This window comes from Elephas maximus, chromosome 10, assembly GCF_024166365.1.
Source record: "Elephas maximus indicus isolate mEleMax1 chromosome 10, mEleMax1 primary haplotype, whole genome shotgun sequence".
NCBI lineage: Eukaryota > Metazoa > Chordata > Mammalia > Proboscidea > Elephantidae > Elephas > Elephas maximus.
The window spans coordinates 13,709,189-13,734,378 of record NC_064828.1 but is presented as its reverse complement, the minus strand read 5'-3'; the positions used below and the strand labels follow the sequence as shown (position 1 = coordinate 13,734,378).

The 25,190-nt window shown below is 40.7% G+C and overlaps 2 protein-coding genes across 11 annotated transcripts in view; one reads left to right on the top strand and one right to left on the bottom strand.

Annotated features, from left to right (window-relative positions):
* The window catches only part of TMEM87A (transmembrane protein 87A), a 46,911-nt gene extending 34,939 nt beyond the window's left edge, over positions 1 to 11,972 (bottom strand). For 6 of the 7 annotated variants that reach the window (XM_049897632.1, XM_049897633.1, XM_049897634.1 and 3 more), the window contains exons 1-4: positions 11,751 to 11,972; positions 10,236 to 10,296; positions 4,489 to 4,574; positions 2,033 to 2,146 (exon numbers count right to left, since the gene is read on the bottom strand). In XM_049897632.1, the coding sequence (XP_049753589.1) occupies positions 2,033 to 2,146; positions 4,489 to 4,574; positions 10,236 to 10,296; positions 11,751 to 11,894 (405 nt within the window). In that variant the 5' untranslated portion in view covers positions 11,895 to 11,972. The remainder of the gene's footprint in view (positions 1 to 2,032; positions 2,147 to 4,488; positions 4,575 to 10,235; positions 10,297 to 11,750) is intronic. The other variant, XM_049897638.1, reaches the window with a different exon arrangement.
* A 51-nt stretch (positions 11,973 to 12,023) lies between these two features.
* The window catches only part of GANC (glucosidase alpha, neutral C), a 66,019-nt gene continuing 52,852 nt past the window's right edge, over positions 12,024 to 25,190 (top strand). For 3 of the 4 annotated variants that reach the window (XM_049897624.1, XM_049897626.1, XM_049897625.1), the window contains exons 1-4: positions 12,024 to 12,948; positions 14,288 to 14,350; positions 16,415 to 16,523; positions 24,143 to 24,270. In XM_049897624.1, coding sequence (XP_049753581.1) covers positions 12,920 to 12,948; positions 14,288 to 14,350; positions 16,415 to 16,523; positions 24,143 to 24,270 — 329 coding nt within the window. In that variant the 5' untranslated portion in view covers positions 12,024 to 12,919. Of the gene's footprint in view, positions 12,949 to 14,287; positions 14,351 to 16,414; positions 16,528 to 19,937; positions 20,003 to 24,142; positions 24,271 to 25,190 lie in introns of those variants that run through there. The other variant, XM_049897630.1, reaches the window with a different exon arrangement.

Below are 25,190 nucleotides of genomic sequence, written 5' to 3'. Positions count from 1 at the left end.
CACATATATACTGACCACAATAAAAAATTAATATTCAAAAAAGTGTAACTTAAAATACAGAGAAATGGTTAAAACAAAACATAATACAGTAACAGTAAATATAACAATATGGCATTGACATACAAAAACATTCCCAATTAACTACAAACAAGTGAATAAACCCTTGCTGGGAACTAAAAAATAATACCAAACCCAACTGGGCACTCAATTTTTATATAAGTATTATAGGCATTTAGGAAAGACAAGCTCTTAGATAGAAGATAGATGCTGAGTACAGAGGGATCCTAGACAGTTCCCTCACATTTCACAGATGAGGAAAATGAGGCTTAAGGCTATAAAGCTTTGGTAGAAGAAACCGGATTTGAACCTAAGATGGCTTACTGCACATAACCGGTCCACTGCTCCTTCCACATCACACTCCATGCCTGTAAGCAAACTATACTAATTACCTTTCTTATCAGTTATCAGCAGAGCAAGCATTCTCCGTCCTGAGTAATTAGAGTGTGCAATTCAATTGTTGCACCAGACTGGAGGAGGAGAGGAACTTTATCAACAGGAGTATAGCCAGCACCCCGGAGCAGTTACAGCAGATCTAAAAGTAGTGAACCTTGGGCAACAGAAAACTTTCCATAATGAAATCTAAGAAAGGCCAACCAATGTAAGCCTGGAGGAGAAATCTAGAGAACCAACAGAAGACAGACAAACTAGTCAATCTCACATCATACCTAGCTTTTGCTTTCTACCATTCTTGCACCATTCTGAAGTTATTTTCTTTTCCCTCCAAGTCCATAAAATCTAAGCTCTGACAAGAACTTAGCCCTTACCAGACTGAGTCTAGCACAACTAGATGGTGCCCAGCTACCATCAATAGAGGATCCCAGACTAAGCTGGAGAAAAATGTAGAACAAAATTCTAACTCACAAACAAGGCTAGACTTATTGGTCTGGCAGAGACCACAGGAACCCCAAGAGTATGGTCCCCAGACACTCTTTTTGCTCAGTAATGAAGTCACTCCTGAGGTTCACCCTTCAGTCAAAGATTAGACAGGCCCATAAAACAAAATGAGACTATAGTGGCACACCAGCCCAGGGGTAAGGACTAGAAGGCAGCAGTGGACAGGAAAGGTGGTAACAGGGAACCTAAGGTTGAGAGGGGAAAAGTGTTGACATCGCATGGGGTTGGTAACCAATGGGACAAAACAGTATGTGTACTAATTGTTTAATGAAAAGCTAGTTTGTTCTGTAAAATTTCATCTAAGGTATGATCAAAAAAAAACCAAAGAACTTAACCCTTAAGAGTTCAATTATCAACTACTTCATCCACTTACTAATGATCAATTTTTAATTATAGCTTCCTTATTAAAAAAAAAAAAAAACTTTAATTCTAGTAACTAGACAGAAAACCTAGCTTTCAGTGAACTCTTTGCTTCTTACAAGCAATATGCTATATATTTATTCCTTTGCAATTTTTACATGCAGTAAGAACAAAACAATGGTTATAGTTACAACAAATATTTTCAATGCTATAAAATGTTTCTTTCAAAAAAATGGCATTATGGCTTCATATACTTTCACAAAAAATATTAATTGATATTAAATCCTTATTTCTAATAGAATTTCGTATCAGGAATCCCCCTTATATGACCACATATATCTGACCATTAAAATATACAATATAATTCATCTACTCCCTTTCCCTGAAAACAGGGTATAAAAGTTACCCTTGCATCAGTGATACTCTTTTGACTTCGGGTCTGTAGCAGCTAAACCTAAATATTCTGATTTTTTGTAGGACATACCAATTAGATGAGATGACAAAAGAATTAAAAATCCGTGTTTGCTTTTTACACACAAAGGAAACTACATCTTCCCTCCTATGAGGTAAATGAATACCTATGTGGCTGGTTATACACGTATTAGAAAATGCTTCTAACTTCTGCCAGTGGGAAATGAGGGGTGGGCAGATATGGCCAAAAATACAGACACTGCATTCTTCACCCCTCTGCTTCCCTCCAACCCCTTCCAGACACTACCTGTGTTTTAAAGAGTTCACTGCAGTTCTGGAACACTTTTGATGACGTTTGATATTTCCCCGATAAGCCTCTTTTTTCCTTAAGATTTTCCAAATATGTCTCTATTTCTTCTGTCTGAAAAACACAGAAAATACAAAGTATTTACCATTCACAAGCAAAAAAAATTCGCAAACAGGCTACTTAGACAATAACAAATAGACCACCTTTAGTATGAAATATAGGAGTCCCTGGGTGGCGCAAACGGTTTAGGCATTGGACTACTAGCCAAAAGGCTGGCAGTTCGGAGCCACTCGGAAGTAATTCTACTCTGCACACATGGGGTAGCCATGAGTTGAAATCAGCTTGACAGCAACTACCAACAACACTACAAACGTAATTTGTAATTTTAAAAATTAAAAGCATGAGATAAAGAATGCATCTAATAGTCTCCAAGATTCTAATAAAATTAGACTCTAAAGTGCAGAATTTTAGCCTCAGGCTCACAGAGGGTAGTTCTACTACCAATTCTGGGTAGGCGGAAAATTGTCAAAGTACAAAAGGTTTGTCACTTTAAAATACATTTACAAGAGCTAGCTGACCAAATGAACACTATCCACAAAAAGATATATTCTTGCTCATAATGTAAAACAGCACAACTGCTGATACTCTCAAAAAGCTCATCCATTTCTATGGTTCCAGTTCTGTAATTTTCCTCCCCTAAAAAGCTCATCCATTTCTATGGTTCCAGTCCTGTAATTTTCCTCCCCTAAAAAGCTCATCCATTTCTGTGGTTTTGTTCTGTAATTTTCCCCCCCTGCCTGCATCACTAATCCTGCCCTCTGTCTAAGCTCCAATCTCTGTCTCCTTGTTGTTTCCATACTTCCGCCCTGTGGCAATCTGACATCCTTTTTACATTCTTAGCTTGCACCGCTGAGACAGGATCTGCTAAGCTCGCGACCATTTTATCACAAATTCCGAATATACGAAGTTTGCATTGTAAATTCAATTAGCAATCAATGAACAGAAAAATATTTCAAACCATATTCTGGAGATGTCATCATTTCCCTCTAAATTCTTCAGTCCTTCCCTTCCTATCAATCCTATCTAATGTTACGTAACAAAAGCAAAAAACCAACCCGATACCACAGAAAAATAATATAAAATCTTAATACTAGGCAGAGGTTCAAAATGCTTAGGTTGTCAACTCTACAGATAGGGACTGGCCTAGACTGTAAGACAGACAATGATTTTGGTGAGGAGTGAAATTTGTGGCTCAAGTAGGCGACACATGAGACTACGCAGGGGACTCCTGTCTGGTGGCGAGACGAGAAGGCAGAGGGGGACAGGAGCTGGCTGAATGGACACGGGGAATACAGGGTGGAAAGGAGGAATGTGCTGTCTCATTAAGGGGAGAGTAGCTGGGAGTGCACAGTGGGGTGTGTATGGCTGTTTGTATGAGAGACTGACTTGATTTGTAAACTTTCACCTAAAGCACAATAAACAAATTAAAAAAAAAAATCACTTATGTTGTAAAAAACTGAGATGGTGGAGGGTGAGCATTTTTTAAAGACCAGTCAAATTATCTTTGGAAAGAAACCCCCAGAATAGAAGGGGAATCTTTAAAAAATAAAGAAATGATGCAAAAACAGGAGGCTGGGAACAGAATGGAAGAGGCCTGAAAAATCCATCTTTGAGCGATACTATTTTCAATGCTAAAGTGTAACGTAGTAGACATCAATTCTCAAAGCATGGTCCATGGACACTCGGAGGTCCCTGAGATCCTTTCTCGAGAGGTCAAAATTATCTCACAGTAAGATGTGATTTGCCTTGCACTGATGATGCAAAGGCAATGGTGGGTAAAAATGCTGCCCCTCATCAGGAACCAGGACTGTGACACCCATCTGTAGTCACTGTAGTCTTCATAGTCACAAATTCTCAATTTAAAAAAATGCCAATTTTACCTAAGAGCATCCTTGATGAAAATTCCATTAAAAAAAACTTGTTGCCATCAATTCTGACTCATAGCGACCCTACAGACAGAACAGAACTGCCTCAAAGGGTTTCCAAGGAGTAGCTGGTGAATTCAAACTGTTGACCTTTTGGTTAGTAGCCAAGCTCTTAACCATTGTGCTACCAGGGCTCCTCCTTGAAGAAGCAGTAAAAATTATTCATTACGATTAAATCTGGACACGCCTTTTTTAATATTCAGCATTTTTTCAGTTTTATTTTCTAACTCAGTAACCCACATAAACAATAGTTCTTTGGAGACCTCGATAATTTTTAAGAATGTTTAGGGGTTTTGATACCACAAAGCTTGAGAGCTGCTGATACAGGAGGTCCGGAAATTGGGAGGCATGGATTCTGATTTCAGCTCTGCCCCCCAGAGCTATATGACACTTTCTTCTCTATAAAATTAAGAGGTTAGGACCAGATGATTTCTAAGGTCTAAGAAAACTCTGTAATTCTATCATCATTACCTTAAAGTTGAAAATTTCATTGTAACAGTCAGCACTTTTCAGATACCAGGTTACATTCAAAGACAGATCACAAGGTTCTCCATCAACTATAAAAGAAGAAATGTTTGTAAATAAAAGATGATTCACAAACTAGGCACTTTTCCTGCCTCAAACTGAGAGACTCAAAAACCATTCCTTCTGCAAACGTAGGTAATAACATACTTAAAGAGAGCTGAATATTCTTCAGATAAAAGTTTTGTTGTTCATAGAAAGAAATAGCAGTTAAACAGTTTTTACGCTTAACTGATCTATTTTTATGCCTTAAAACCTCCATTTCTGATTCTGTACTGAAAAAAACCTGAAGTAACAAAGCACCCCTAAATTAAAGTGCATCCTCTATTACCATTTTGAGACATTTACTGAGCAGAGCACTTAAGTGTACAAAACTACACAACACTGTGTTACAACGAAGAGGGTACTGGGCGGACAAACCACGAGAGACCCTTAAAGAGCCACACTCCAGCTGGAGAAGCTGGGAGTAACAACATTAGGAATGTCACAAGGCAGTGCTCACATGGCTGATAAACAGGCGTGGAAATAATGTTTACCGAGGAAAAAAGTCATGTCGTGGACCTTGAAAGGTAGCAAGACTGGACAGGAAGAACAAGGAACAGAAAGCAAACCTGGCTGGCAAATATGCAGGAGCAAGAACAGCAAGGATAAAGAGTATTAGCTTTTTCAAAGCCTACCTTAAGAAAAGCCTCAAGGAACCTGCATGAAATCCTGGAACCCTCATATAATTCATGAAACATAGTTTAGAACACAATATTCTAGGTTGACAACCAACGTCACAAAACAGTAATATGTACTAACCGGTTAATGAGAAACTAGTTCCCCTATAAACCTTCATCTGAAGTACAAGAAAAAGAAAGAACACGATATTCTAGCACACAAAGGCCCTAGATTCTGTCTCTATGGCTACTTAGCTGTATCATCAGGGAAAGTCAGTATTCCCTTTTATCTCCACTTTCAACTACTGAAGGGAAAATACACTGGAGACTACCTACTTTATGCAAATGTGACAAAGTAAACATGACTGCACACAGGAACCTCCTTTCAGTTCCTAAGAAGAGGTATACCTGATGATAAACTTCCCCCTTCAGGGTTGCTGAGTCAGAATCAACTCGATGGCATTGGGTTATGGGTTTTCTTTAAATTGTTTCATAAAACTAGTAAATAACCAACACATTTTTACAAGACTCTTAAAATACATAAAAATCTCACATGTTGAACAGAATCAATAGAAATGGATAAATATGTATTGCAATCTTGCTATGAACTATTCCGAAAACCACCTACAGAGACCGAATAATCAAAAGCCAGTGAGAAAATGTTCCCTTAACGGGGGTCTGTAACGAAGCTTGGCTGCAAGCTTATTACTAATTCTGTTAAAGATAACATTTACAACTGTGAATCGATGGTTTTAAGTGACAATGAAAATGGCCCTGCCTATTCAAAGGAAAGGTCCCTGGCTAGTGCAAATGGTCTGCACTCAACTACTAACCTAAAGGTTGGCAGTTAGGACCCGTCCAGTGATGCCACTTGAGAAAAGCCTGGCAATCTGCTTCCAAAAAGATTACAACCAAGACAACTCTATGGTGCAGTTCTATTCTGTAACACATGGGGTTGCCATGAGTCAAAACTGACTTGATGGCAACTGGTCTTTTTGTTTACTCAATGAAAAGATACATACCATACCCAAAACACTATGAAATCAGAAACAACTAGCAAATACAAGAAAGTACAAAAATAACAAAGAGAAAGACCATGTAAACTTTAAGGAGCCTCAAATCCTCCAAAAAAATGAAAAGCTGACACTTCAAGATATGCAGCTTGTATAACTTAGAGAAACATTCATTGAATCAAAACACTGTACATAATAAGAGGATAGAATGAAAAACAGGTTTACCCGCCGAGCAGGCTAGTCCAAAAGACAAAATCCTGCTATCCCTGAAAGCTACCCATATCCAGTATACTGACATCATGAAAAAGACCAGTATGTCCGAGTAGATGTGATTTAAAACAAATCTGAGTCATTTCAGGAGATTACATTTTCACGGATGTAGTATGGTCTTTTTAGAAGTCCTACCTGCCCTCTTCACTCTCACTAGACTGTAAGCTTAATGAGAGGAGGGACCTTTTCAGTCACTTCCCTGGTGTCTAAACCAGTACCTGGCACACAGCAGATAATAATGACTACTATACGTGATTAAAAGAGTAAAATCATCCAGCTGTGACTCACAACTTTGTGCTTTTATGGAGAGAAGCACACAGGGACCGTTTGGATTTTTATCCCTGATGGTTAAGTAGACTGCCCATGACCATTCATTCTCTAAAACAAAAACAGTTTCTCAAATAAAAAAAAGCAGCTTTTCTTTAATATACAATGGGATAATTTAGACTCAAACACACTGGTTTCCCCTGGACAGAAGGGTTTTGTTCTACATAATCCCTCTTTCCTGATAATATCTTTGAGCTTCCTCTTCAACAGATCCAGGGGGTAAAGTACTTCTTTTGTAAATCAAAGACTTACTGAATATATTCATTCACAGCCAATGGCCTGACAAAGTTAGGTCATGTGTTCAGCAAACATCTGACAAGCAGACAAAAGTAAAACTGGGGACATCTCTATATTAAGAACAGCTTAAAAACCACGCAGGCAATCAACTCACATATTTAATTTAAAAAAAAATTTTTTTTCTTTTTTTTTTTAATTCAACTGAGATGTGACAGAGTGAATGACTATAAACATCAAAAAACAAGAAAAAACAAAGTTCACACAAGTATTCCGTAGACCATTCAGTGAAAGGATCTTAGTTATACCAAAAAAAAAAAAAAGTGATAAAATACACCCGGATTGTGCTGGACCATTAAATTCCAGAACTTAAAGTATGTTGACAGCAAAAAGGAATCTGACAAAACCCCACACTCTTTCATGATAAAAACACTCAACAAACTAAGAACAGAAGGGAAATTCCTCAATATGGTAAAGGGCATTTATTAAAAAAAAAAAAAAAACACGGTTAACATTATATTAAGGAGGCCTGGTGGGGCAACGGTTAAGGGATCGACTGATAACCAAAAGGTTGAGGGTCTGAATCCACCCAGCAGCTCCTGGCGATCTGTTCCTGAAAAGATTTCAGCCTAGGAAAACCCTACGGGGCCGTTCTCCTCTGGGACATGAGGTCAGTAAGAGTCAGAATCAACTCGGCAGCCGTTACCTTCATACTCAGTGGAGAAAGGCTGAGAGCTTTCCCCTTAGGGCCAGGAACAAGACAGAGATGCCACCCCCCCGGCCCCACCACTGCTGTTCAATATCACACTACAAGTCCTACACCCAGTGCTGTCAAGTCAATTCCGACTCATAGCGACCCTAGAAGTCCTAGGCAGAGCAATTTAGGCAGGAAAAAGATGTAAAAGGCATCCAAACCAGGAAGGAATAAACAAAACTATCTTTATTCGAAGAGGACATAATCCTACATAAAAAAATCCCAAAGAATCCCCAAGAAAGCTACTAGAGCTAATAAGTGAATTCAGCAAAGCTGCAGGGTTCAAAACCAACACACAAAAATCAGCTGGGTTTCTAAACACCAGCAATGAGCAGTCTAAAAAGGAAACTAAGAAAACAATTCCATTGTAACAGTATTTAAAAGAATAAAATACACAGGAATAAATTCAGCCAGGGAGGTGAAAAGCTTGTACACTGAAAACTATAAAACATTACTGAAAGAAATTAAAGAAGATCTAAATAAATGGAAAGACATTCTGAGTTCACGGATTATAAGATTTAAGTGTTAAGATGTCGATACTAATCAAAGTGAACTATAGATTTGATGTAATTACTATCAAAATTCCAAAAGTCTTCTTTGCAGAAATCAAAAAGCCAATCTCCAAATTTATATGGAATTGTAAGGGGTCCCAAACAGCCAAAGCAATCTTGAACAAGAAGGACAAAGTAGGAGAACTCACACTTCCAAATTTCAAAATATACTACATAAAGCTATAATCATCAAAACAGTCTAATCCTGGTATAGTAATAGACACGCTGGCCAACAGACTAGAACTGAAGAGTCCAGAAATAAATCTGTACACCTACGGCCAGCTGATTTTCCACAAGGATATTAAGTCCATCAACAGGGAAAGAATAGTCTCTTCAAAAAATGGTGTCAGGAAAACTGGATGTCCACGTGCAAACAAATGAAGTTAGACTCACATCTCATACCATATATGAAAATTAACTCAAAACAGATCAAAGACCCGTATGTCAGAATTAGAACTATAAAACTTAGGAAAAAAAAGGCGTAAGGGCAATGGTTCAAGACCCAGTGTCGACAATGGATTCGCGGATATGACACCAAAATCATAAGCAACAAAAGACAGAACAGAGAAATGGGATTTCCTCAAAATTAAAAACCTTTTTGTGCACCAAAGAACTTTATCAGCAAAGTGAAAAGACAACCTATAGACGGGAGAAATATTTGGGAACCATGTATCTGTTAAGATTTTAATATCTAGATTTAAGAAAAAAAACAACAAAAAGAAAAGCCAATCAAAAATGGGCAAAGGACTCGAACATTTAACCAAAGAAGATACACAAAAGGTCAGTCAAAAACCAAACCAAATCCACGGCCACCAAGTCGATTCCGACTCACAGCAACCCTGTAGGAAGAGCAGAATTGCCCCACGGGGTTTCCGAGGCTGTAAATCTTTGTGGAAGCGAATGCCACATCTTCCCCCCACAGACCAGCTGGGGAGTCCGAACCGCTGACAGTTTGGTTAGCAGCAGAGCACTTAACCACTGCACCACCAGGGCTCCTCCATTAGTCATTAGGGAAATGCAAATCAAAATCACAATAAGATACCACCTCACCCCCACTAGGATGGCTATTATCAGAAAAAAGGAAAATAACACGCGCTGGAGAGAATGTGAAGAAACTGGAACCCTCAACCACTGCTGCTGGGATTGTAAAATGGTGCAGCCACTATGGGAAAGTTTGGCAGTACCTCAAAAAGTTGAACATAAAGTTACTTTATGACCCAGAAATTCAATGTCTAGTTATATACCCAAAAGAACTGAAAGCAAGAATGTAAATACACAGTTGTACACCAATATTTATTACAGCACTATTCACAATAGCTAAAAGGTAGAAACAACCCAAGTGTCCATCAACACGTGAATGAATAAATAAAATGTGGTATATACACACAACAGAACATCATTCAACCAAAAAGAGAAAAGAAGTTCAGATACACACTGAAACATGCATGAACCTTGAAAACAGGATGCTGAGTGAAATGAGTCAGACACAAAAGGACGAATACTGCATGATCCTACTTATGTGAAATATCTACAATGGGCAAATGCATAGAGACCAAAGTTCATTCGTGGTTGCTTGATACACGTAGGAGGGGGTTGTGGGGAGGAGGTTATTGCTTAAGTGGTACAGAGTTTTTGTTAAGGGTGATGAAAAAATTTGGAAATGGATATTGGTGCTTGTTGAACAATATGGCAAATGTAGCCAATGTCACTGAATTATACACATAAAAATGGCTGAAATGTTTTGTTAATATGTTTCACAATTAAAATTTTAAAAATTAAAAAATATATATGCTGACAGTAGTCCATTAGATGCAGAAAACAAGTAATTTAGATGTTTAAAGATCCCTCAAGAACTTGAATAAAAACTTCATGAAATTCAAAAGCTCACATTTCAGGAAGATAGTGGTATTTCTGAAGAGGATTTTTCCAAAACTAAAATAATTCTTCCCCTGCAAAGACAGAAAAAGATAATTAGCATCAGCCATTTAACTCCCAAGACAGAATACAGCTGGTAGGAAAACCTAAATTTATAAAATATTCAAATTCGTTTTCTTAACAACAACAACAAAAAGACATCAATCAACAGCTCTCCTTTTGGTGAAATGCAACCATATCCAATAACCATATCCAATCTGCAGGACACTGCCCCTTGGTGCAGAGATATGATTTTTTCCCACAGGTAAGGACTTAAAATATAGGCTACCCAACTTAATTTAAATCTTTACAGGGGGGTACCTCTTAATCAGCTCATGCCCTTTACTCACTAATCACTGCCTAGAATAACCAATCATTTTTTCAAATGAAGTATTCTATGAGCAGATAGCCAGAGTTGCATGTTTAAGTCTCAAAAGACTTAACTATTAACCGTTTCAATAACAAAAAGTAAAAACCTAACACTGAAAACCTGATGAATGTCACCAGATGAGCAAAGCCTATAAAGCTTGTCAAATAAACGTACAATGAGATGTGGATATTTCAATCAGTGCACAGAGCAGAATGAAACAAAAAGGCCAACATGTTTTCGTAGGACTAATGTTTGTTGGAACCCTGGTGGCCCAGGGGTTAAGAGCTACAGCTGCTAACCAAAAGGTCAGCAGTTCAATTCCACCAGGCGCTCCTTGGAAACCGTATAGGGCAGTTCTACCCTGTCCTATAGGGTCACTAGGAGTCGGAATCGACTCGCAGGCAACGGGTTTTTAACGGGCAATGCTTTTCACAATTTCCTGCCTGCAATCTGGTTCTTGCCTATACCTCTATACCTACAACGGGACTACAGCTCTTATTCAAATGAAATTTAAAAAGGGAGAAGGGGACAAAGACAATCTAGCCAGTAAATTGTCTAAAATAAAGACAAGGCTTACCACATTAAATTTTAGAATGTTATTTCTTCCATTTTGACTCGTTCAAATACGTTCAAAAACATGTATAAGATGTCCATGCATCCGAATTACACAGGAGAGCTTAGAATAACCCTTTCAAAGCGTAAATGAGCTCAAACAATTTCGTACACAGGATTACCAGAAAAGAAAATGCCTACCTACGTATCCCTCTCCTCCAACCCGGAGTCAATGAAGTCTGCGAAACTTCAGCTGTCAGAAACCACTCTCCGACTACACTCTAAGTTTACATGTCCCAAGTCCGGCGGTGAGTTCTCTTTACTTTCCTGATAAGAAACCGCTCCACCACTCCCTCCCGCTCCTGAAGCGGCCCTGACATTGCGCCCATTCTACCCAAATAAGCGCCCTGCTTTCCGCTCCAGGGAAGTTGGTCCCTGTTGGCCAGCGACACAGATGGGAATCGCTTTGGAAAGCGGACTTTTGCAGAACCTTCCTGGACCCCTTAGGCCACCGTAGCCCCACCCCCTGTTCCTCTGTGTTCACTCACTACTGAAGTGAACACTCACCGACGGTATTGGAATGTGCCACTTGGATCGGTCGGCAGCAGCTACGGGTGTCGGTCCTACACCGAAAAATGACAATGGAGACAGCTGAGGCCCCAGAAGAAGAAGAATGACAGGCAACCCCTGAAGCCACGCAGCCGCCGCCATCTTCACAACCGTGGACTGTCTATCGAAAGCATTTCACCTTCTTCCGGTCCGTCCTCCCTCTTCCGGCTCTGCTCTGGGGGCGGGACCATCCGGGCTCTCGAAACCTCGCGGGGTTTGTTTGTTTTGCAATCCGGTGGCTCCTCCCCCGGAGAGTCGTCACTGCTCCGCGTGAGCGCGTGCTCTCCTGCCGTAACGTGGTCACCTCGGAGTGTTAGGTTGCTCTCTGAAAGCCACGCGCGCTGCTCTCCTCTGTCAGCCCCTAAAGGGCGTGGGGGCCAGGCAGGCACACTGTGCAGCGTTTGGCTCCGCCCTGGCGCTCGCCGCAGCCCCTGCTCCCCTCGAGACGCCCGGGGCAGGGGTCTGGGAGAGCCCTAAGTCTGGCTGCCTGAGTGGCGTCGGGAAGTGAGCTTCAGAAGTCTTTAAGCAAAGGCCGAAATTTGGCAGGGGTGGAGTATAAGCGATTCCTGCACTGATAGGTGTAATACATGATCTTTAAAAGCCCCTTCTAGACCTGAAAAGTACGGGAGAGCTTAGCCGGAGAGCATCAGACCCGGCCGGCACAACCTCGGTGGAAACGAAAACCCGGGAGGGAGCCTTTTTCCTCCCTCTGTGGCATTGCCGCTGTAGGGAAAGCTGCGGAAGCTTCTTCTACTCTCCGCCACTCCTAGTTCTCACGCTCGATTTCTATCCGCTGGGGCGCACTGCGCCCACGCCCCCTCGGCTGCAAAGACGGGTTGGGTTCTGAGACAACGTGATGATAGCACGCTTCCTCATCAGATGCACATAAAAAAAAAAAAAAATCGCCACATAAATCCCTGTAGAAAGGTTAGTTCGGGCCTCTAAGCCTCAAGAGTAGAGGCAAGATTCGTCTCCTTGAGGACCTGGAGGGCGATTCCATTTCCAGAAACTTGCCGGTGGTGAAGTATATATATCGGTTGCAATTTAAAAAGACGGCCAGTTGGCGCTTTAAGGAGATCGCGTTGACCTGAGAACAGGGAGCCAGGTATCGGAGCTACTGGGGAGCCATGGAAGCAACCGAGAAAGAGGAAATCAGGTAACAGCCCAGTGCTGCTGCAGGGAGCGGCTTCAGAGCCCACGGAGGCAGGGGACACAGTACCTGAAAGCAGCAGCCTGGGTTTGAAGGTTTTACTGGGTCCACTTCTTTGCATGTTTTGTGTTTGCGCCGTTAATCTTTGTCGTTTTTTTCTTTTCCAGTTCCCTACGGATTTAGTTGATTATTCATAGCTAGCCACTCATAAAACATTTTCAGGAGTGTTAAATAACATAGCGGTAGGAGAAATGTGATCCCATCTCTAACATGTGAATTCCAAGCTTCTTGTTTTCCGGGTTCAGCACTACCCACCTTTTCCTACATCCTGCCAGAGCGCATTCTTCAAACCCAGAAACACGAGACTGCAAGTTTCTTTAACTTTTGCACACTTGATTAAAAGGGACAGTGACATAGCTTAAGTCCAGTAAAGGTCTTGATTATTTCCATGATAAAGAATGTTTTAACGTGGCCAAAAGTGTCGGCTCGTTTTCATAATATTTAAGATTTGGGTTCAATTATAGCTTTTCTACATAGTCATGGACATGCTGGATTCAGGTGTATTCAGCCACATCTCTGTATGAAAGCCATTTTTTTTTTAAGTTGCATATAGTTGTTAAATCAGATGAAGGCTAGACACATAAACTCAAGTAGCAATATACATACATCTTACATTTTATTCCAGAAGCCGCTCTTCTAGAAGCTTGGCTTTAAAAAAACCTTGGTCCCTATTTTGACAGTATCATCTTAAAAAGCAAAAGGTTTTCCTTTCACATCTGTTCCTATTATTCCAGCACCGGGAACATACATACCACTGTAACAGCGTTTGTCAGGCTCTCTCTCACAGAGAGCATGGGCACAGCTCTTTATGTCTCCCGGAGAGCCCAGAACTCAGTAAGAATATTCTCAAAAAAACTTTTTTTTTTTAAGTAAATAATTAGGGGGATTTGTTGTTGTTGTTTTTTTTTTTTTACAACTTCAGATTTTAGTTTTACTTTTGAAGTCAAAAAGCCTTTAGTCTTTATTTTTAAAAGAAGCCTTCATTAAGTTGTAATTTTTTTAACCAAATTCACAAGATACAGTCTGTGGTCTTTTTCTGTTGCTTTCAGGGTTTTTTTTTTTTGTTTTTTTTTTCAGGGTAATCCCAGAACTTGGTGTTTGTTGTTTCCCTTGTGTGATTTATAAGAGGGTACTGTCAAGCAGCACACATGCTATCCTGTTAACGTTGTGGCTGCTACACAATTTTGCGTTGCAGAATAGACTCCAAAGGTTTATTTTCCATGTTTATACTTAAAGAAAGTGCAAAAATTGAAAAATAAGTTTCTTAAAGTATCTTTTTATTTAGTGTTGAAGATGAAGCTGTGGATAAAAACATTTTCAAAGAGTGCAGCAATATTGCTTTCTACAGGTAAGGAAAGAAAACATATTACCTAGATCAGAATGTTTCTGGCAGTATTTGAAAACTGAAACTTAGTAAACTTATGAGAACTAATAGGCTTTCTAAGGAGAAGGGAAATGAGGAAATTTAATGATGAAAGCATTCATCAGAAATGGGACTTTCACTTTTAATTTCATATACTTCTGTATCATTTCAATTTTTCGATGAACAGGTATTTTATTTTAAAAGCCAAAATATTTTTAAATTTTATGTTTTTGAATAGGCGATACTTTTACATGGTTCAAAAATGAAATAATATGAAACGTTGATTCCGACTCAGAGGGACCCTATAGGACAGAGTAGAATTGCCTCATAGAGTTTCCAAGGAGCACCCGGTGGATTTGAAGTGCCAGCCTTTTGGTTAGCAGCTGTAGTTCTTAACTACTACGCCACCAGGGTTTCTATAAAAAGATATAGTACATTGATAAATGTTATTCCCGCCCCGTCCCATTTCACCCCATTCCGTATTTTGTCACTCTAAGTAACCAGATTTATTAGCTTCTTATTTATCCTTACAGTTTCTTTTTTGTAAAAATATATTTTTGTATCTCCCACTTTTTTATATCAAGTAGCTTTCTATATATACAGTTGTGTACCTCTTTTTTTTTCTTCTACATAATTTACCTTGAAGACCCCTATATACAAGTACATGGAGAGCGTCCGTCCTCCTCCCTTTTCACAACTGTGTGGTATTCCATTGAGTAGATGTACTGTAATTTACTCAGTCCCTCCCCTGTTGCTAGACCCTTGGGTTGTTTTCATTCTTTTGCACCGCCATAACAAAGATCTATGAATACGTCGTTGCCGACACATGCAGGTGCATCTACAGGACAGATTTCCAGGAGTGGGAGTACTGGGCCAAAGAATAACTGCATTTGAATTATTTCTTCAATGTTACTGGACTTTTTTCCATAGGAATTGTACTATTTTGTACTCTGTCACCACTGTATGACTGCCTGTTTCCTGAGAGCCTCACAATATTTTTTTTTTAATATGTGTATATTTTAAAGTACTTTTATACCATCTGGAAAACTAAAATCATCGAAAATTGGGTTATGTATTATAACTTTCTAATTTATTCACTCTGCTGTGGAAGAAGAAAATCGTATTTTAATTCTGAACAGGTGCCTTAGAGGGAACTCTGTAGTGAATGCCTGGTCACCTTGTTAAGCCACTAGATTATATTGGATTTCTGCTAGAATATATTGAGTTTCTGTTAGTGCTCAAAAGAAGGAGGAATGTTAACAAGCCATAAATGTCATCTATGAAAATTGCCCCACCTTGTCGATAGACAAAATGTCATCCTAGAGCAGTGTTACGTGGAATAATTTCGTTAGTACTTCCTTATTAGTACTAACTTTATTTTTGGAAAACCCACAGCTGTGGAGTCAATTCTGACTCATAGTGACCCTATAGGACAGAGTTGAACTGTCCCATAGGGTTTCCGAAGGCTTTTTATATCTTTATGAAGCAGACCGCCACATCTTTCTCCTGCAGAGCCGCTCGTGGGTTCCAACCGTTGACCTTCTGGTTAACAGCTGAGAGCTTTAACCACTGAGCAACCAGGGCTTCTACTCTAAAAATACTCCTATTAATACTTTATTAGAGTACTAGTAATGTCTGGCGGTGGTGGTTCAGTGGTAGAATTCTCCCCTTCCATGTAGGAGACCAGGGTTCAATTCCCGACCAATGCACCTCAAGCCCAGCCACCTCTTGTCTGTCAGTGGAGATTTGTATGTTGCTGTGATGCTGCCCAGGTTTCAACAGACTGACAGACTAGGAAGAAAGGCCTGGCGGTATACTTCAAAAAAATCAGCCAGTGAAAATCCTATGGATCTCAACGGTCCAATCCCATTGTGCATGGGGTTACTCTGAGTCCGGAGTGACTCAGCGGCAGCTGACAACAACAATAATGTCCGTGCCCAACTCACTTATTATTATGTTCAATTTTAATGTGAGTTCCACATGATAATACAGTCTTTTTGGATGCTGACAGTGGCAAATCTCAAGAGTCTGTACACTCCATACCTCTAGGCGTCAGAAACAATGGCTCTCCAAGAAGTCCCCCTATCGGGCATCGCTAGACTCAGTCACAACAGGCAAAGACAGCACCAGCTTCCAAATCATCGATGAAGCAACTAAGGTGAGATGCGAGTGCTTTCTACAGATAATTATCTGTTCCTGTATTAATTTGGGTTGAAGTAAATTTGCACAAAAGTTAACAGAAGCTATGTATAGTTCAAAAATAAATCTTGTTAGAGAAGGAACATCTCTTCTATATCTACAGTGATACGACTTTAAGAATAATGTGAATATCAGCGTATAGATTGCCTGTGTATCAGACGCTTTCCTAGATGCTTCGCAAGTGTCATTTCCTTTAAATTAGTCTTCATAGTACACCGAAGGGGTGCATTGTATTAGCCCCAGTTTTCAAATGAGGAAAATGAAGTCTTTAAAGTCGCTTGGCCAGAGTCACACAGCTAGTAGCCAGGATTTTCTCCTCCGTCTGTCAGACTCTGTCAAACACTCATGCTCTTTCTGGCACTACTAATATACAGTTGAACATGCAGCCTGAGCAAAGGAGAGGTTGAGTTAATGTCTAAACCTCAAAATGTGACTGGGGCACGGAAGTAGGAGACAAGCCAAGGTACTGCGCAGCTGAAAATCTAAGTCACAAATGTTTCATCTCCTGAGCTGCTTGACCAGCAGGTCACCATAGTTGTTACCTGTTGAAAGGATTAAGTAATTTTTCTCACCTGTCAAGTCGTCACACTGCTTCACATGTGCCATACAGATGGGTCAGTCGTAGAAGTGCTGTGGGCTGGGCTAGGAGGTGTGACTGTGCATAGGTACCTTATGCTTTCAACTTGACCCATACCTCTGAACCCTCCCTCATCTTCTAAAGGCATCCTACGCTTCTAAGGCCTCTCAGACCAATCTGAATTAACCGGTAATTCAGGTTCCTGAAAGACATAGTTAAAGCCATGCTGCCTGGGTCTTCCGATGGTGGATAGCAGCTGCAGGAGCTGTCTAACAAATCTCAGTGCTGGGAAGCAGACTGCGAAGCGGTCCCCACTTCCACTGCAGAGCTTGGAGAGATCCCCTTGTGACTACCACTGCCATAACTCCCGCCCTGTATCTTTGTACAGAGGAGACTCATCAGAGAGGACAGGATGAAAACTCTCCCCCTCCCCAACTACAAAAACTAACTGCCCCACAACATCTTGGGGTTCTCTGTATTTGCACCGTCTTTAGTTTAGCAAGGTCCCACTTTTATTCCAAAACACAAGGAGCAACTGCAAAATGAGGAAGCACTCTTGTTTACAAAGTTTTAGAAATTTTAGCTGTTTAGTAGACATTGCATCCTCTACTATAGCTTTCTTTCCCAAGTTCAAAATAGTGGCCAAAATAGTTCATCAAAGTTCTGTGTTTTCTATCCCCATTCTCTGTCCCCATCTTCTGATAACTTAAGGGCAACAGTACACTTAGTTTATCTCTCTTAGCTACATAGATGGAATGGTTAGCCTTTCTGAAAAATCTGGTGCCACAGCTTTTCATACCACCCGTATTTCTGGAGGAGTTTTCCCCTTTGCTTGGCATCTTTGATTCCTGTGAGTTCTCAGGTCATGGCATACTCAGAGTCATAGGTCCTCCACTGCTGACCCAGCTCTTACTACACATCCTTTTGTAGCCTAGTGTGATAGCTCTTCATGGGAAAAAATGGGGCGGCACTAATTTCTTTACTGGAGATCCACCTGCTGTCTTTGATGCATAAGCATATTGATTAACAGCCTTATACCCAGCCAGACGTTTCTACTGAGAGTCAACCAAGGCAACTGCCTCCAGGAAAGGCAGCAAGTCCACCATAGGCCTTCCAGAAGTCATTCGGGCTGCCACCAGATGTCAGGGACCTCTTGTCTCGTCTCATTTTCCTAGTCCATTGTGCCTAACCCCAGAGAGCTGTAGTTGTCTCATGGTCAGGGCAAGAACATGAGCACCTCTTTCCATCCTTGTGGAGACGCAGTATGTTAAGGACTTGAACAATCTGCTGCCGTGAGGATATAGGCTGAGGAAGTAAATGCAGAAGCCCCTTGAATGCCAGGGGTGGGCCAAATTGAAGTTCTCGGTGCAGCTTGGTACCAGTGCAGTTAGTGGAGGACCCCCACAACCACGTGGCCTTTTGTAATACTCTAGACGAGGACAGTGAACGCCGTGCAGGTCAGATACCAGAGCCAGAGCCCAGCAGATCTGGATGCCGGCAAAGGAGCAGAAGCCACAGTCCAGGAGGACTCACAGGATCTCAACACAAGATCTTCAACTCAGAAGAGAGCTAAGGAGCCTGACAAACAAGGGCCGGTTACCCAGGATGTCAGCAACATAGCTCCCAAGGCTGCGAACCTTGAGGACTCCTCAGAACAGACTCCCGGGTTCAGGTAATAGAAATATCAGGGTCTGTAACTCTCATCTCAGGCAAATGCATGCAAATATGTATGTTTTGGGAGGTCACCTTGAAATACTGGGCTGAACCCCATCTTGATGTTCTCCTTGTCCCTTGGAGTTGCGATGACTGTTGGGACTTAACATTGCATGACCTCTGCCAGATCACCACTGCCAGCCTCATAGGGACAATGCAGCTCCAGACACTAACCTCCGAAGTTGTCTGGCCCTGGGGCCGCTCACTGCATGGTCAGGGAGCCTCTGTGATAGCCCGCTTCTGGGACGAGATGGGTGTTCCAAGAGAGTTTTCACATCAGGATATGGTACAAGTGTGGTCAGAGTTTTCAAACAAGCCACATACATCCACCTATTCAGAACGATGGCATTTTAACTCAGGTTCAGAGGGAGCCCAGAGCCTAAGAGGATCATATTCAGCTCATGGTTGTCGTTCTCAGATTTCACTGAGGAGGCAGATTCAGCCAAACTTAGCCCTCCTAAGTGCCTGCCTACCCGCCCCCACACCAGTAAAACCCTTAAAGCAGTAACTTTGGAATTGTCAAGATCCGTTGAAGTCCTTCCTCCCTATCTTCTCCCCTACACTTGCCCCTTAATATGCAACCAGGAAACAGAACCAAGCTTCATTTAACTTGATGTTCCTGAAGTGCTGACCTTGTGTTCTCATCAGTTCAGAACAACTGAGCTTTAAAGAAAAGCTGGGTGCAGATTCAGATGCCCGCGTTTTCTCACGTAAGAGTCACAATATAGTATTGTGCCTGTCCCTGATGACGGAATAATCAGGTAGAAATTTGATAAAGAAGCTTCCAGAAGAAAGTCCAAAAAGACAAAGAATGATCAAAACAGTATCGACTGCTGTTTCAGAACTGGCTTTTTCTACTATTGTCAGTTTTACCTTCAGTGAAAATTTGACCTGGCTTGAGGAGCAAAGAAGATCCAGCCTTGTGACAGCAGAGCAGGGAACTTTGTGGTACCTTCTGAGTCTGGCTAAAAAGCAGTGCTGGCAAGGCTACCTGGAATAGACCTTTGTCTTCAACCTACCTTATATTGCTGATTTTGGCAGTTTCTCATGACATGGCTGACCGTTTACCGTATTTCCTTTCCTTTTGCAAGTTTTCACCAGAGACAACAGTGCTAGCACTTTCTCCAGGGATGCAGGGATATCTCTGAGCACCTCTGTGAAGTTACGCCTTGCTGCTTCATCGAAGCAGCCACCTCATCAGCAGATGGGGCACAACTACCACGTGGTAGCCTGTTCTGTTTCTGCTGAAACGGCCAGGAACAGGCCGCTAACATGGGAAATGGCCAAGCAGTCGGAAGCACCTCTGGACAGGCTACTTGTCCTTGGGGAACAGGTGAATGCCCAGCTCTACGTTATCTCTAGAGACAGTGGTTACAATAAACCAACTAGCTGCAGCTGTGGAAGGAGCAGCCAGTGCCCTGCAGCAATTTAATGAACTTTTTGACCATTCTCTGAGCCCTGGGAGGTCTTGATAGACAGCTGAGAGAGCTGGTAGCTCACACCTCTAGGCCTTTTAGGTTATCTGTTCCTTATACTGTAGTGGTGAGACCAGGAGTGGTGCTAGAGGAAAAGCAAGTTCTACCCATCAAGGAGGAGATGATGGAGTCATGACTTCCTCTTCAACACCGACTGCCGTTTAAATACGTGTTCTAGGGCTGTCCATGAACCCTGTTACAGTCTCTGCTAGCTGTGGCTCCCAGCTTAGGGTGAATAAAAAGTTTTGTTTTAATACAATTGTCGTCAGTCGTCTTCTTAAAAACATGTAGACAAAGCTGTCTCTACTACCATGATTTTCACAACCTGTCTGGTATTTTTGCCCATGTAGCCATAAAAAAACTAGACTTACGGATGACAACCTACCAGGTTAATTGTTTTCCTTGAGTATGGAAGAGATGATGTAGGAAAAGGGAATCAGTACTGTTTTCCAGATTGCAGGAGGTAGACCTCTGATAAAGGTTTGTGAAAAACCAGTAGAAACTTGTAGTACTAAAAGGAACCTCCAAAATGTTTTCCTTTCTCTGAAGATTTATCTCATCTTCTCTGTGGGTGGACATCTACACATCTTCAGTATTTCTAAGGGGACAAAACCTATGCTGTCAGATACCAGTCCCTTTAAAATGTCTAGTTATGTTTGCTCACTTGCTTTAATGTCAGTCCATCTTGTGGCAGTTTGAGTATAAATGCTGCTGTTAGCTAAGCATTAATACCAAATTTCATTTTAAGCAATCCAACTTCTGTCACACATCTTAACGGATTTTTTTTTCATTGTCATTGCCATTCATAACTAATAGGAAGAGATTCAGTAATTGGTTAGTATTTTATTTTGGATCCCTAGAGAAGAAGGAGCCCAGGTGACACAGTGGTTAAGAGCTCAGACTGCTAACCAAAAGGTTGGTAGTTCGAATCCACCAACTGTTCTTTGGAAACCCTGGGGCAGTTCTACTCTGTCATGTAGGATTCCTGTGAGTCAGACTTGACTCACTGGGTTTGGCTTGGGTTAGAGAAGAAAAACAGGAATATCTAGAAATTCTTACATGTGTTAGAAGGAAGAATGTAACATTTGTATCCAGACTTCCTGAAAGAGCAAAGTTTTGGTGGATGGATTGGGTGAAGACTGGCAAATTAAGAAGCCCCAGCGAAGTGGTTTTTAAACCACTTGTCCACAGAGACCTGGGGTTTCCATGAAGGTGCCTCAGGACTCAATGCAGAGAAAGGGAGGATTCAGTGATAAGGTCTCTGAGCCACTCCTTACTGCCTTCAACCCAAGTAGCTGTAGTTACCGAATTTCTTGGGTTTTGTTTGCTTGTTTTTATTTCCATTTTCCTTGGGGAAAGAGTGTCTCCTGCTTAAAAAACAAAATTTTTAAGCTGATAGAAAAAAACAAGTTGAGCCAGATCAAAGGAGTAAATGCATACTAAGGTCTAAGAAAATCATGTACCTGGAACATGAAAGATAATGATGATAGTAAGAGAGAGGAATACATCTGGGTATTGACCTTGAAAAGGGTCACCTATTGGAAAAAAATGTGCTTGCTAAGTTAAACAGTTAAATCAAAATGGAGCTTTGATTACATAAGGTCATAATGGTAGAAGCGGGTTATTGCTGTCTTATGTAATTAGGATTTTTTCCTGGGCTGCAAGTTCAAGAAGAAAACATGTAAATTGACCTTTGCTGCAAAGGGGGAAAAAGCTATTTTAAAAACAAAGCTATTTATAAAGAATGTCTGCCTTGAGCACTGTGCTGTTTTAAGATCTGCCTATCTAGAATCAAATTGACACAGCAATTGGAAAGATTAGATAGGAACCTTAGGGGACTGGGTTTATGTTAACGGAGGAGGAACAACTCAGAAAAGGAGGGAGAGAATGGTTGCACAACATAAAGAATGTAATCAACGTCACTGAATTATACATGTAGAAGTTTTGAATTGGTGTATATTCTGCTCTGTATTCTCAACAACAACAAAACTAAGATTTGTTTGTTTTTTTTTAAAGCTATTTTACTAAAAATGGTAGAATCTCTGGGGCAATTTGTTAATAAATTGGCAGACAACCTGTGTGCCCTCTCCTTAGAATGCTCTTGCCCATTTTCCCTACCCAGAATCCTGCTAATTCCTTAAACAGCCCTGCTCAAGTCCCTCTTCCTCCAGACAGATATCCCAGAACTGCTCACCTTATAGTCACCCTTCACTCTCCCCTTCCTTGTTCTCTCACAGCACTGTCCTTGTCCTTTTGATCTCAGAATTACCATATCTGTTTCATCACCTCCAAACTGCTATTTCCCTAAGGGTTTTGTCATCTTCTTCATAGCATATTGCAGTATTGGATGCCCAGTGAATGCTAATTTCATTGGATTTGAGAGAGCAATGCAAATATATATCTACCTTAAGAGGGAATATATAATCTAACAAGATTTTGGCTTTATCTGGACATTTTCAAGTGTCGTACTAGAATTCTGATGACCCACTTGATGTAATGCAAATATACAAAAGAACATTGAGCATGAGAGCAGTAATTGCAGTATGACCACTACTGTAACGTAACCCTTCTTAGAGTGTCTATAAAAGCACCCACAGCCACAGCACTCCGTACCTGGTCGTTCTTCAGTATCGTCTCTCTGTTTAAGTGCCCTGGCTGGCTCTCCTATATTCCCATGAGCCAAAGTTCTAGCAACTTATTTTGGGGGTTGGCTTGATGTTCTCCATGCTTCCTACCTCTTCCTCATATCACACTGTACCTGTTCTACACTAGGTCACAAAGCCTGCCCAGCTTAACAGACATTACAGTAACAATACACGTATCCAATTGTAACCAAAATGTGTGGTTAGTTCTGGGTCACTTAATGAAGGATTTGCAGTTAACCAGTGTGGCACTGGCATGGCCTGCCAATTTGAAAACTATTGTCTTAAAATATTTCTCTAACCTAGATGCCTTGTTTTATAACCTGAATCTAGCCATTTTTAGTCATCTGGGCTTTTTTGTTGTTTTTCTATGTTTTATTTTTCCAGTTATATATATTTTTTTCATAGTTCTGTGCTAACCAAACAATCAGCAGTTCAAATCCACCAGCCACTCCTTGGAAACGCTATGGGACACTCTGTCCTACAGGATTGCTGTGACTCAGAATTGACTCAGCGGCAACGGGTTTGGTTTATTTATTTACCCATTGTAGTCAGAATTTTACTTAAATTCCCCAGCCTCTTGGGAAAGCAGTTCTTGACTAGTTCCTAGGCCTTATTCACTTGATTTTAGGGCAGCAACCCTGTTCCATTTACCACTAGAGAACCCCAATGGTCACCATTTTACTCTCTGTTCTGTTCTGCGGCTTGTTACGCTGCATCTTTCTTTCTACTGGGATCCAGTTACTCTGGTTTTAACATCCAAACTCTTATTCTAACTACATAATTATCATGGTTTTATATAGACTTTTTTCCATGAAAATATAATAAAAGGTTTATAGTTTGTCATAGATATGGTGGCCTTATATCCTCATTTTCCAGGGGCCGTTTCACTTTATGCCTGTTGTCTAGTGTAATTATTAACAGGGACCCCTTTCACTCCTTAAAGGTCCTGGTTTGGACAATAAATTCATGTTTACCCTAACCATAGAACACGTAGGTGTTTCTTGTCAGGTATAGCCAAACAGGTTGGGGAGCTTTTTCCTTGCCATTTTCTCCAATTTGCTTGGCCTATAATAATTTAAATACTTTTCTAATTACTGTAGTTTGGCTGTGTAGAGTTGACCATCGCTGAGGTAATGCATTGAAATGAATCTCATGTGTCTCTTCCCAGATTCCCCTCCTGGCTGAAGTTTATGGTCTGGAGGGAAACATTTTCAGACTTAAGATCAATGAAGAGTCTCCCCTGAAGCCCAGGTATGAAGTTCCCAGTGTCCTCACAAGCAAGCCAAGCTTTGTAAGGTAAGCTTCTGAACGAAGCATCTTAGATGCACCCTCAGTGTGTCCTTTTATAATGCCTTGAGTAGTAAATTTTGTCTGTGCTCATATGTGGTCTGTTCAAAGCTGTAATCATTTGGAGAATTAGTGTTCAGTTATGTAAGCATCAGTTAATTCATTTTCTATGTTGTGCATTCTGTTTTCTCTTCATCCACCATTTGACTCATCAGAATTTTGGCCTCTGCTCTCCTTCTCCCAAAGAATACAGCTTATCGGCCAGGCTGTAGGAGCAAGTAGAAGGAGAGCTACTTAATTTACTCACTCAAATTAGCACAGGGCTCCAGAGACCTAATAATATAGCCAGATTCCCGTGCTTGCAGTAATTTATACAGTTGGATTGACTCACTTTTAATTATGGGTGGTCTCAGAAGTCTAATACATGTGATTTTACTTAGAGTCAGAGACAATAATGAGTATCTTGGTGAAAGTAAAATTTTTGGGGCTAAAGCATTTTTCAAATACTGCAAAATCTTCAGCATTTCTCACCACCTTTTCAATGATATTTCAAACCAGTTTTGCCTGTTGATTTCTGTTATTTTTTCATATTATTTCACTAAGGGGATATGAGACTATGCCAGATGCTTTAATTTTCGCTACATAATTATCATGGTTTTATATAGATTTTTTCCATGAAAATATAATAAAAGGTTAATAGATTATGAGAAGTTAATTCAGTTTGTTAGAACAATCACAGATTTAAAATGTGTCTGTTCACTGAGCTGCTAGTGTATGCTAATAAACTTAGGAAACAGAGGAATCAAAAAGAAATTTTTCTCAACTCAAGAAAAAGACTAACAACACAGTTAAAATATGGGCCAGAAACTTGAATAGACATTTTACCAAAGAAGATATTCAGATATTCAGCTGCATTGTAAACATAAAAA